The sequence below is a fragment of the Anastrepha obliqua genome, chromosome 1 (assembly GCF_027943255.1).
Source record: "Anastrepha obliqua isolate idAnaObli1 chromosome 1, idAnaObli1_1.0, whole genome shotgun sequence".
Lineage (NCBI taxonomy): Eukaryota > Metazoa > Arthropoda > Insecta > Diptera > Tephritidae > Anastrepha > Anastrepha obliqua.
Genome location: NC_072892.1, coordinates 106,942,960 through 106,956,945, shown reverse-complemented (window position 1 = coordinate 106,956,945; position 13,986 = coordinate 106,942,960). Strand labels below are relative to the sequence as shown.

General features: G+C 36.7%; 1 protein-coding gene across 1 annotated transcript in view; it reads right to left on the bottom strand.

Moving 5' to 3' along the window:
• Positions 1–262: 262 nt before the first annotated feature.
• The window catches only part of LOC129235395 (dynein beta chain, ciliary), a 52,332-nt gene continuing 38,608 nt past the window's right edge, over positions 263–13,986 (bottom strand). The window contains exon 25 of the mRNA XM_054869210.1: positions 263–632. Coding sequence (XP_054725185.1) covers positions 533–632 — 100 coding nt within the window. The 3' untranslated portion in view covers positions 263–532. The remainder of the gene's footprint in view (positions 633–13,986) is intronic.

Genomic DNA, 13,986 nt, shown 5'->3' with positions numbered 1-13,986 from the left:
TTATATGAGTTTATCAACAATCCCATTTCAGTTAATAAAAGTTCAGTGAGATTTTGTGCCGATTGCAGTCTTACGCAAATGGTGTCATCCTGCCAGCCGACAATATAGTAGATGACCAGGCTATTTTTATAACCATAAGCAATTAATCGATTAAGTCTTTCTTGGAGTTCATCTATGTACAACCAGCGTACCTAAATAATAATACAAAAATTTCTGCTCATAATGACTGATTTTCATCCAACATACGGACATGTAAAACAAAAAATTATATCATTTATTGTAATATATTTGCAAAATATAAGAAGAGTGTATGTGCGTGTATTGAACGAATTGAAATCGTAGTCTCTAGCATGTCTTCCTAATATTTGCACAATAATGTAAAATATATAAAATACAAATAAATGTTTTCGTTTAGTCATGAGGACGTCGTTAGATGGGGCACTCTCGTTGATCCAAGCAAACGCACGCACTTCCAATGCCATTAAAGTTGTTATCCCATTGTACTTCTTCTGTTCTTCTGTGTAAATACATTTTAGATTTGCAGTAGCAAGCAAACACCGGCCAACGTCCATTTGGCAGCCTTTTCTTTGGTCTTCAAATTGAAAGTCCACACGAAGGTTGGACCGCGCATGCTGAAAGCATAGACAATATACATAAGTACGTACATTCATATCTTATAATTGAATGGAATCAAAAGAGGTTTGTTTGAGGACTGCAATTTCAATTTCTATAAAAAAAATAACGCTTATAAAGTAAGTTTTATTTTCGATAAAAAAGATATGCGAAAAAGATTATTTCTGACCAAAAAGAAAACAAAAAAAATAATAAAATAAAAATAAAGTTACAAAAATAATTATTATTTCATAGCGGAAAAATAACGCTCGAAGAACGAGATAATAAATCTCATCTATAAAAAATAAAAAATTCCAAAAATAATCTCTATTTTTATAAAAAATATAAAACTCAAAAAAAAAAAAAGAAAAGACACTATATGAAAAAAGATTATTTCTGACAAAAACAAAAAAATAAAACTGTGAAGAAATATAAAACTCAAAATCAAGAAACAAATGATTTTTTATAAAAAAAAAAATAAATAAAATAAAACTAAAAAAACTCATTATTTCTTATAAAATATATAAAACTCACAAAAAAAATTATTTTTGGTATATATATTGGGCGGAAAAATAACGTCCGAAAAATAATTTTTTTATTTTAGATCAAAAACAATAACAATTATTTTAGTTTTACATATTTTATAAAAAATAATTATTATCTATACTATAAAGGTGAATGTCTGTACGTTGTCCGCGCATCACTACGAAACCACAACACCAAATGACGTAAAAATTTTTATATAGTAGATACATTCATATTTTCACCCAATGAAGGTTATAGGCATGTTTTTATGATGGAACTCCCTTCCCACAGCCCCCAGGCCGCGCCACCACTCTCATTCGTCACTAATTCTATGTAATTATTGTTTGTAATTCTTTTATATACATATCCTAAGTCCCTCCAAACTACTCCTACGCGAGCGGGGCCGCGGGTTAAAGCTAGTAAAAATATAAAACTAAAACAAAAAAAAAACATTATATAAAAAAAGATTATTTCTGACCAAAAACATAAAGCTATGAAGAAATATAAAACTCTAAAACAAGAAAAAAAAGTACCTGTTATCAAAAAACAAAAAAATGAAACTCACAGAAGAAATCAGTATTTCTTATAAAATATACTCACAAAACAAACTATTTTTGATATATGTATGTATATATCGGACGAAAAAATAACGTCCCAAAAAATAATATTTATTTGTTATAAAAATATAAAACTAAAAAAAAATATATATATTTATATATAGGTATATGAAAAAATATTATTTCTGACCAAAAAAGAAAGCTGTGAAGAAACATAAAACCCGAAAACAAGAAAAAAATTATTTGTTAATATATAAAAAAAAAATAAAGCCCACGAAATCAGTATGTCTAATGAAATATATAAAACTCACAAAAAAAATTATTTTTGATATACCGCCCGATATGGGCGGAAAAATAAAGTTATTTTAGATCAAAAACAATAAAACTAAGAAAAATAATCATAATTTTTTATACAAATTATAAGAATAAAAAAAAGATACATGAAAAAAGATTATTTCTGACCAAAAAAATAATTGCAGCTTTCTTATATTTAACTCTCAAAAACAAGAAAAAGATTATTTTTTATCAAAAGAAATTATATTTTTTTTAACTCACAGAAAATATGTATTATATGGTACAAAACAAAGTTCTCAAAAGAATCATTATTTGAAAGCGAAAAAATGACGCCCGAAAACTGAGTCTTGTTTTAGATGAAAAAAATAATAATAATAATTTGGGTGATTGCATAAATTGGATGATTAATTTTGCGCCGCCCTTTATATACATACTTATGTATTCGAAATTATTCAACGATTTTTGAAAGCTTTACAAAATTTTCGCTGAAAATCTGAAAATATTGTTTATTTTCGATCCGTAGTTTTTACTAAAATCTTTCTGCTTTCGTACTGAAGCCTGGGACTACCACTTCCATCTATTTTTCAATAAGAGCACTCTGCGTTTTCTAACAATAGTAAGTTAATACGCGCAAGGACACAGCAAAATACTGCCATGCACGTGCGTGCCTGTGTGGGTATATTTGAGCGCACTTGCGAATAAAGGAAATATAAAATATGAAATCATATTAAAACCTAAATAAGTAAGTGGTTAAAAATGCTGTCAAATCGATTTTAGAATATATTTGGTATACGAAATTTGGCAATCCATTTCCTGCTGTTGAGCAAAGTGATGGCTTTGGCCGTGCTGCTGTCGCAGAGGGACCTGCAATTATATATGCTTCAGCAGGAAAGTGGAATTTTCGTTGTGATTTTTCCCTATTCACTGGACACACTTTGCGTGATTGCTCTTATTGGTGCCATCGCTGCTGATGCTGCTGCTGCTGCTGCGACTATTACTGCTTCTTGTGCTGTCGTTGGTGCTGGTGATGGCCGATGATGAATTTCATTATGAGCTGCCGCACAAATCATCAACGTCAAATGTCGGCGACAGCAAAAGCAAAATAATCAAAAAGTGCTACCAACAAAAACTAGGAAAAAAATTCAATCTGAGAGAAAAAGTCAGTTGTGAGAAGAGGGCAAAAAGTAAATAGAGCTGCAGACTTTTTGGTGCCTGGAACAAACTCGTACATGCATACATATTTATCATATACATAAGTATGTACATGCACTTAGGGATGTATTGGTAGAGCAAAACCCTACAGCGAAAACTTGAACTAGTGAAACAAATTTCTGGCCTAGTACTAGTAACGATTCCACACCAATTTTGAACCATTTCGTAACTGAAGTTGCGAGTAGCGAATCTGTCCTCAGAGTCTAGGCATTGTGCATTGACTATGGCTTCTGCCGCATTAAGTTCTTACTGCATGGCGAGCTTGTCTACAATGTGATGTTTTCAGATACAAAGCGGGTAAGTTGATCATCAGTTCTTGATTTTCGCTTCGGAGCATAGGGCCAAAGTAAAAATTTTCCGTTCTGTACGGTTTCTGGTTTTACTGGCTGCCAAATAAGGGGTTTTTCCACAGTTATAAATTCTTCGTCTATGCAGCGTTGATAAGTTCCTCCAGTTGCCTCTTCTGTGCTTTCCTTGAGAGTTCTAGTCCAGTGCTTGTCTGCTGATTTCAGTGCCGCCGTTTAGCAAGGTATGGCCAATCCCCTTCCATTTGCTTTCTCTGATGTCTTCTGTAATAGGTCTATGCCATTCGGCGTTGGATACTCAATGGCCTAGCCACCAAATTCGTAGAATGCGCCTTAGGCAGCAATTCACAAATACTTCAATAGAAATTATATATAGGATTCTCTAATTCCTAGCTGGAGGCTAGAGCGTCGACAACTCCATTTTGCCATCGAACACGGCTTTGTGCAAGGTCTTCAAGTTCATTCCAAGTCTTATTAAAATACATCAATTCAACCTTCGTTGAACAGCGCCAGGTCGTTCGTGGTCTGCCTACATTACTTCCTATCTGTTGGAAAGGGTTTCATAGCAGCGCCTGTTTGGTGATGTTGTCGTCACTCTTCCTAAGGTGTGGCCGGTGCATTGCCATTACCTTCTGCGGATTTCAGTCGCCACATCGGATTGTTTGAGGAAGCCTCGGAGGAAGCCAACTTGTTAGCAAAGCTGTGGGCCACAGTACGCTAACAACTGTTCCTTGACTAGAGGCCAAGAGCTCATACTCTGAGGGAGTTCCCAACTTTAGTTCGTTAGCGTCTTTCCGCTTGGTTCATTTGTTCGTCCGTTTTGCTATTAGGTTCGTCTGTTTGTCCGTCGGGCTGTTTGTCCGTTTTACCTTTATGTGAGTCCGTTTGTTCGTCTTCCTATCTGTCCCTGTGTTAGCGCTATCCGATTATTTGATTGTTCGTTTTATGTGGTTTTTACGGTCACCAGCCCCTCTAGGAGCCTACACATATCACCCAATGTGGTCACCAAGGAGGATATTGGGGGAATAACCGGTCCGCGATGGCAGCGCCCCATACAATGGTAAGGCCATCGTTGCAACCTGAGGCGGCCTGATATCAGGAGGGCTCCGTTAGGAGACAGCCTAATTTTATGCCTCGGTTGCAAAACCCACCTTGGGTTGAGGGAGGTTCTTTTTAACGAAGTTTACGTCTTCGGCCTGTGTGTCAGCAGTAGCCTGAGTTAGAAGAGATATAATTCGCTGATATAATTCGCTGAGTTTAAAATTGGGTCGGAACTATCGGAAAATGGCTGCAGAGCATAACAGGTCTCAACTGCAGAATTCAATCGAAAAATTATGCAGTGAGAAATAATTGACACTTCCGAGGGTATCGCAGTGTAAAATTCATCAGTTGCTAAACAGAAAAAGATAAGTAAAGTCAACTAGTCATAGCGCTAAATTCATTAGAAGCGAACCAGTTCGACACTAGCGGCCTTCTCCGCATGCCTGCCACTGTGAAGCTACTGAAATGTCTGCGTGTCTGTACATTTAGTTGTGGCTATTTTTCTTGGCTATTTAAACCTTAAATTACTCTCAAATGGAGCATTAGAGCTCCAGCTCATTGACATACTGAATTTTTTTCTTCTCGAAGTGCTACCATAAAATATGTGCAAGCCAGCATCTAACTAATGCGTTATGTTACTTCAAACTTAAATATGTATGTGTGTATATACACACCTAAATGACGTATGTGTGTTTGTGTGTTTAAATGACGATTCTTTCTTGGAAGTTCTGTTTGTGTATGAAGTGTGAAGCTCAGCGAGAAATTTGAAGCCAGGGCTGTACTGGACTATCCCCTCTATCATAGGCATAACGTGCTTTCAGGCGGTCAACGGTATCCATTTCATGCAGGGCAAGAACGCTAGTTAGATAAGAAGTAGGTGAACGATAAGGGATCGACAGTAGTGTAAAGCCTGTTGGCACTTTGCTAAATTGAAATGTAAAAACGTGCCAAAGCAATGAGCGGAGGTAATGAAAAGTCGCAAAAAAATAGTGGAAAGGGGGGGAATTGCAATGGACATGAATTGGCCATTTAGTACACTTACAAAAATGCCAAAAAACAGCAAAAATCACATGTATAGAGACATATGCATACATATATACATACTTATATGTGGCTGAGGTATTTGCAGATTTGTATAACTATTAGGGCATGCTTTATGATTCTAAGCCAAAGCAGCGCACAGTGGTTCTCGTATAAGACTTCAAGAACAACTCTTTTGGCCCTTTGCTTGTGGTTCCTAGAATGGCTAAATTTTAAAACAAAGATTGAAACTTTAGAGTAATTTAAATAATTTGGCGAATTAGAGACAAGGTAGGAAGGTAGTTTAGATGGCAAGAGTACCACAGGTACACCACGTAGACCTAGAGTGCCGTTTTGACACCATAATGTTAACCATTACCTGCGAAAAATTTCACAAAAAGAGAGAAACGGGATCTAGGCTGGAGAGATGCTTCAGGCTATCCCCGAAAGGCACACCTTAAGCGCCTTACCGCTAAAACCGGACAATTGCAAAGAAAGTGTTCAATAGTCTCTTTCTCTGGTGGATCCACACAACTTCTGGATTGGGAGTTGTACGGGAGTCCAATGTTCTCCGTATGAGTTTCGATCACCCAGTGATCGATGACCACCGCTATAAGTTCGGAAATTGAATGCCGCGGGATCCATACTTCTGTCGTACGGACGCCAAAATGTTTTTAATATAGCACACGATAAGATAGAATTAAATCTGTCTTGCGCTTTTTAGACAAACAAAATTATGCAATGGTCAAGACGACGCTGATGTCTGAGATGGTTACAACAGAAACCGTAATTGTCGACCCTTTTCTGGCAAGCGCTTCGCCGATTTCATTCCACTCTATGTTCTCATGCTCTGGAACCCAGAAAAGAGAAATGTTTCCTGCACATACGATACGTTTGATCTCCTCCATGCAGGGGTTGACCTGAAAAGAGCTGCAATATGGCGACGACAGGGCTTTGGTCCTTCCCAACAGCAATCCCTAAACATTTTGCATGCCTGCAGGATCGCGAAGACCTCTGCTTGAAAAACATTACTCGTTTTCGCCAGTTTACTGAAATATTGAGTGATCTAAAGAAAACGCTCGCTTCAACTCCAGATTCCATCTTCGATCCATCGGTAAAAACAGAGGTACCTATGCCAATGCAGAGTCTCCTCTCCTTTCACTCCAGCTTGCTTGGAAAGATAGCTCTAGGACAACCCTCGAAACCCAGTTTGCACATGGGGAGATCTGTATGAAGTACAGAGAAGGAAGAAGAAATCTGCTTCAAAATGCTACCATGTCCTACAGGAGATTGTCTTCAGAGGCCAACCTAAGAGCGCTCTGAGCGGCAATGGATTAAGCGTGAATGTCAAAGGGAAGTAAGTGCAGAATGGCGTTAAGGGCGGCAGTGGAGCATGTTCTACACGCCATAGTGATGGCAATACATACAGTCCCCAGTACTCTCTTTAATTTAGTGGTGAAAATTGGCTGAACCACTAAGTTGTTCATCCAGAGTATGACACGTGGCTTGAGACCACATTTTTTGCCGAACATAGATTTATAGGAGCTATACGGGCCTTCTTAACTCGATTTTCGATGTGCAGCTTCCAATGAAGCTTGGGGTCAAGTATTGCACCAAGATTTTCGACTTCCGACGACAGCGTAAGATGTTTAGAGACAAAATAAATAGAAACAATCAAATCATCTGCTCTACTGCTGCAACGTGCACCTTGGGCAGGTGTATTGTTTTAAAGAAACATATTTATTAAAAAATACTCCATTTTAGAGACTTGTTTCTTCAAATTAATGACTGGCTGCTACTAATTACAAATTTCTTTCTCCTTTCAAGTAATTTGTTAATGTCAAAGCGGAAAACTTGGTCGTCTTTTGACTCAAACCTTTTATTGAATCTCTTTTTCTACATTCGCTTATGAAGGCAAGTATTTTCTGCCAATGCATGCCCTGTCGATGAAAATGTGCATGTACTTATGCATTTATGTTCGTATGTAATCAGATGCAGCTAAAAGTGATGATTTCTATCATTACGTGGCACGCTTTGCTTCTGCGATGATTCATTGCAATCAAGAAAAATCGCTTTATGCCGCTTATTTTGCTATTATGGCCGGTGGCGGTAGCTTTGACACACAATCATTTCATCTGATGCGAAAAACTCATACCATAACTAAAGGTAATTGGTTTTAATTACACTGTGCAGAAAAAGCAAAAATTCGGTATATCAATTATGAAAAAGGAATATCTGTGTAATATTGGATCACATGCCGTTTTATCCCTCAACCCAACAATTTTTTAAGAGTACTTAAATTTTCCTAATTTGGTCTCAAGTTGATTTTAATTATTTGAAAAAAAATTATAAAACTACTTTTACGAAACAGTTTTGTCCGTTATGGTATACAGTTATTGAAGACCGCTACTGAAATTTTTCGGGCAATACTTTTGCGGAATATTTTAATCCACCATCGACCCTACAATCTTAATATTTTCAAGGTTTTTAAAAATAAAGGTCAAAACTAACCGCACGGTAAGAAATATTGGGCTAAAAAATTCAACAAAAATATGCGCCATTCAATTTTATTGTAAAATCTTAAAAGCAATATTAATGGTAAATGTAATTTTATACGAAATTTTTCAAATAATGTTGATCGACTTAATAAAACAATTTGTGATGTTTAGGGACCTCTGGTCTTGTCCTTAAACATTACAATTTTTTGGTCTAACATTCACCTATACAGACAACGCTATTTGTGAGTCCCGGTGTCATCAATACAAGAATATTTGTTTTGGTTTGATATCGCAGAATTTGACAATTGCCCAAGAACGTACTCGTGTCGATTGATGTAAAAAAATGATGGTTCAAATCAGGTCAATGACATCGTCCGAGTAACGGGTGACGAGTCTAGGATCTGTGCATATGAGCCGGAATCAACACAATCAGTAATCAACAGTATGGATGTTTCAAGACGAGCTTAATCGAACAAAATTTGTTCGCGGAAGAAGCACCTCAATGCAAATGGTCGCCTGTTTTTTCGGAAAATCTGTTCATGTTGCACTGTACCATTAGAAAAACTTAAGTAAGATAATTCTGAGTGGTACACAACCATTTTTTTACCAGAAGTTTTCGGGGTATTTAGGAAAAGCTACCGCCGAAGACGAATCATCCTTCATCAAGACAATGCGAGCTCGCACCTGTTTTGGTTCACACAAAAGAGTTTTTGGGTCAACCGCCTTACAGCCCTGATTTGGCCCTAATGATTTCTTTTTGTTCCCGAACATCAAAAATAAAATGCGAGGTCAACGTTTTTCAACGTTTGAAGATGCTGCGAAAGCCTTTAAACAGCTCAGTTTGGAGGTGTCCGCTTCTGAGTGGCAAAAGTACTTCGAAAACTGGTTCAATCGAATGCAGAAGTGTTTTGATTTCCAACAAGTATATTGTGTTTTTACTATTGGATGCAACATATAAAAGGCAACTCTCATATATACGAGTTAATAAAGGGATTTCCAATAAGAGGTGTTCCCGTAAAAGATCAATATTTTCGTTGCTTGTGTGGCACGTAGCGCCTTCTACCATCCAATTCCGGCCATAAAAAGTCGTTAATCATCTCTCGATAGCGCAATCCATTCACCGTAACTGTTGCTCCAGCTTCCTTTTCGAAAAAGTAAGGTCCAATGACTCCGCCGGACCATAAACCGCACCAAACAGTCACACGTTCAGGATAGAGAGGCTTTTCAACAATAACTCTTGGATTTTCTGAGCCCCAGAGCCGACAATTTTGCTTCCTGACGAAGACATCGAGGTGAAAATGGGCGTCATCACTCAAGATGATTTTTCGAGGGAATTCCCGATCCTTTTCACGCATTTCAACGACCCAATCAACACGACGTTGTTGATTATCGGTCGGCTTGAGATCTTGTGTTAACTGGACTTTATAAGCTTTATGACCCAAATCTTTATGCAAAATACGGTGTAATGACGTTTGCCTAATTCCAAAGAACGACGAGAAATGGACAAAGCTGGGTTTTCTTCAACACTTTCGGCTATAACAGCAATATTTTCGGCTGTTCTTGAGCGACGTGCACGGCTTTCATTCTTCACATCACTAACTTGCACCAACAGCTCGAATATTTTCACCAATTTCTGTATTGCGGTCCGACAAGATGCTTCACGATGACCCAAAAATGTTCGAGTTTTACGAACCATCTCCGCCAAACTTTCACCATTTTTATAGTGAATTTTAATAATTTCAATGCGTTGTTTAAGAGTGTTTTGACAGCTTCAAAAGTGACATCTACCAAAATAGCAGGCTATTCAAAATAACACCTGTTATTGGAAAACCCTTAACATTAATTTTTTGGTATTGTTTCATCTTCGGCTGTCCAATTTTCACGGTCTGTAACGAGCTGAAGTCAGGTTTTCCAGATAAGACGATAGATAGTCTTTACTTTGGTTATGCTTTCCATGCCATTCACTTCGCAGGCAAATCGATGTGAAGAGCCGCCATTAATTTCATATTAGTTTTTGTAGAATTCACAGCCGCTACTGACTTACATACCTATATTATAAATCTTCCCCACATTTGCTTTTCGGTGTGAGCTCATTTGTTTATTTCATTTAAAATTCATTATTGCGGCTCCGGGGCTCTTATGGTAAGAACTCCAGATCTAAACCCCATAGAGCACATGTGGGCTATTTTAAAATGTAAGATAAGGGACACAGCATAACACCGCAAACAGTCCCATAAAATGCTTTAATTCACGAGTGGAGCAGTATAAGCGCAGTCGAATTACCAAAGCAAAGGGCCGACCTACTAAATATTAATATTTTTCTCACTAACTCCTTTTATTTGTGCTAATTTATTAATAAACGACCATTACTTCACTTTTTAAAACAATAAATTTAGTAATTAATGGGGTAACCCAGTAAATTCAATAAAATCTAGTGATATGAACTTATGCATGATTAAATATTCACTGATGCTGCTTCACTGTGCGGCATCTACTTTAGAATTTATATTTGCATTTGTGTGTGTATGTAAATCATAGTGAGCCACAAACCGCATATGTTACAAACAATTAGAGAACTCATTCATTCGGGTAACCTACAAATTTTTGAGCATCTCTGCAAAAATAACAATTGGCATCGCGCATATCTGTGTGTGCTTAAATAGGTGTGTATTTACGCTCAACTAATTAACAGCGGCATGCAGGCAATCATTTCTATTAACCGGAATACAGTTATGCAATTAACTAATACCCCATTTGAAGAGAATTCATATTTAGAAACTACTTATTTATTTGCATATAGATACACGAGCAAATAGCCGTTATGCGCTGCTCTGGCGGTACAGTGAAAACTCTTCTAACGAACACATCTATTAGACGAACATGTCTCCCTTCAACGGACAATTTTTCCCTACACCAAGTTTAAAGTATAAATTTCGGAAGAAATTCCTCTCTCTTAAGGGGACACTCTCTTGGCCGGACACGCAGAGTTATTTTTCATAAAACCTTTCAGAAAAACCTCTACTGAGTGGATGCGAACCTCTTATCAAAAGACATTAAGATTTATTTGAATAAGAAATCAAACGAGATCCTCTGTTGAGTGGACGTGGACTCCTCACAGGCGGACAAAATATAAAAAATGGAAAACCGAAGGCTTCTCGGATAAAGTGCGATGTTATTTCACGCACACATTTAGTTGAGTTTGCGCATTAATTTGTGTTCAGTTATAGCAGCAGCATCTCACACTCGGAGATAGCAATATAATTAAATATACCTACTTAAAGTAATATGACCTCATTTTGCCAGCCAGCCTTTAGATCAAGGCGTGCTTCGAAATTTGAAAATTTATTATTGAAACCATCAAGTTAAGAATATCTTGGTAAGCTTAGACACTGGCTCGACTAAAAAAATATAAATCCCTTAGAGACAATACATTTCGTAAAAGAAGTCTGGGCAAAGGTTCAAACAGAAACCATAAAAAACTGTTTCCAAAAGGCAGAGTATGACAAAAATAGGAATGAGTCAACTGAATTCAAGTTTTGTTACTGAGGAATATATGAAAACTACTGACGTTAATATTACTGACACTGCTAGTATTGCCAAATAATCCAATGAAATTTTCTCAACGAAATGACTTTGAATGCAGTCTCAAACATGAAGTAATTTTGCAGCGATGACTTTACTGCCTTTGTTAAATTGTTAAAAAAATGGAAAACCAAACCCAATCTAATGTATCGAGTTTTATGCAGTTTATTGACTGAAATGTAATATAATAGTTATTTTTATTTTCGTTATTACTTTCTATGCACTTATGCACATAAATGAAATATGCACTTTTGAAAAAATAAATACAAATTTTAGTTTGAATAATTTGATATTAATATCTTCTATTCAAAAATGAAATCGTATTCAATGATTTAAAAATTAAAAAGCTCTAAAATAAGCCACTCTTCCCTTGAGCGGACACCTATCTTGGCTGGACAAAAGTTGACTGACGGTGAATGTCCGCCCAAGGAAGGTTTCACTGTATTTAGTAGTGAACAACATAATAATAAATGCGCAGATTTGAAATCAGAGAGCAGATATTTTTCACCTTTGCATTGCCTGCTTATTCCCGCTTAGTGGAGGTTGGCATAAAGCAAACACACACACAAACAGCAGTTTTTCAATAAAATGCTTCTTTTTTTGTTTTCACAATTTGAATAGTAAAGAAATAATTTAAAAATTTGATTTTTGCAGAATGAAAATAAACTTTTCAAAGATTCATAGTAGAAATAAACCACCAATCGGCAGAATAATTTTTGATTTGCTGCCAGAAATATACAAAAATTTGAGGATCGTTGTTTAATTTTTATATTTTAGAAATTTTAATTAATTAGTTGGGGCATTTTAGAGCAGAAAAGTGAAATGAAAAAACGGAAACTAAAAGTCTAAAATGTCCCCCAAAAGTGATACTCTCGAAATTCTGCTATAGAATGTTGACAATAATATTTCTAACAGATATTGATTTCAAAACTTTTTACGCTTAATACAGGGTGTCCAGTGGCAGAACTAGGAATTAAATTAAAAAAAAATGCTAATAAAAGTTTACTTCAATAACTATTACAAAAAAGACAAGTTCGGATTTTATTTTTTTGAAATTATTTCTTCTAAATGTTTCCTGTCGGATATCCTCCTGGAATCTGCCGCCGTACTTCGTGCCACTTGCTGGAGAAGCGATGTCGAGATACCATTAACTTCGCGAACCATAATTTCCTTCAGTGCTGAGATGGTCGCTGGATTTGTTTGATAGACTCTTCTTTTGAGATATCCCCACAGAAGAGTCCCTAGGCATAATATCGCACGACCTGGGTTGCCAGGATATATCACCGAACCGGCTTATCACTTTGTTAGGGAAGAAATCACGCAGTATCGCCATGGTCTCTCTGGCTGTGTGCGGCGTGGCGCCATATTGCTGAAACCGTATGTGTGTACGGAAGGAAGTATAATGTCTCATTATTGGTAGAAAATAATCGTTTAGCAAGGGGCGATAACAGACAAAGTCCGGAGAAATTGCTTGCCCTCGACAATGTTGAAAAAACAGGTATTTCACTACTTGTCAATGCACACCAAACCACCACTTTGGTATTGTAAAGTAAATAGTTGATGTTTTAATAGTGGGTTCTTTAATTCAGTTGACCAATAATTGTAATTTTGATTTTAAATGAAAATGGGCTTCATCACTCCAAAAGACAGTGAAGTCACAATAGTTTTCCGTAGCCCCAAGGCAACTGTTCTCTTGTGAACGTATTGTTAAACTTGTTGCAACGAGTTCAATATTGTTCTTGATGTCCGGCTGTTCCTCGGCCGTGAGCTACTTGCCACCTAACTTGTTGCCCGGACATCGATATTGCACCGTGACATCGTGTCTAAATAACCCGCAGGAATAACGCAGCTAACGAAGTCCCTCCTGGCATATACGAAACTTTGAATTTAAAGCCTAATTTTGCCACTGGAGACCCTGTATAATTATTTCTAAGACCAAGCTTTGGGTGTTTTGATTCACTGCAAAAAAAAAACACTGAAACGTCCTGGTCTGTAACTTTTCCAACTTTCCACAAAAGTGCTTTGCAGATGACGAACTTTCAGTATTGATGAAATTTTATCCTACGATATGGTGTATTATTCTCTCTAGAGTCATATTAGAGGTTGACATGCTTTTAGTGGCAGTTGAAGAGTGATTACACTAGTTCAGAGCCAAAAAAAAACCTGGAAATAGGCTGGTCTGGGCCAATGCCTATGTGAATTCGGTCGTTGGATACTATCATAATCACATAATTTTTTTTCTGTTATGTAGATTTTCGGACTCAGCAACCAAGTTTTTCCAGGAATTTGGATGGTCCATCTCTTGAGCAAAACAATTTGAATTACTTTTAAAAAAGTTTT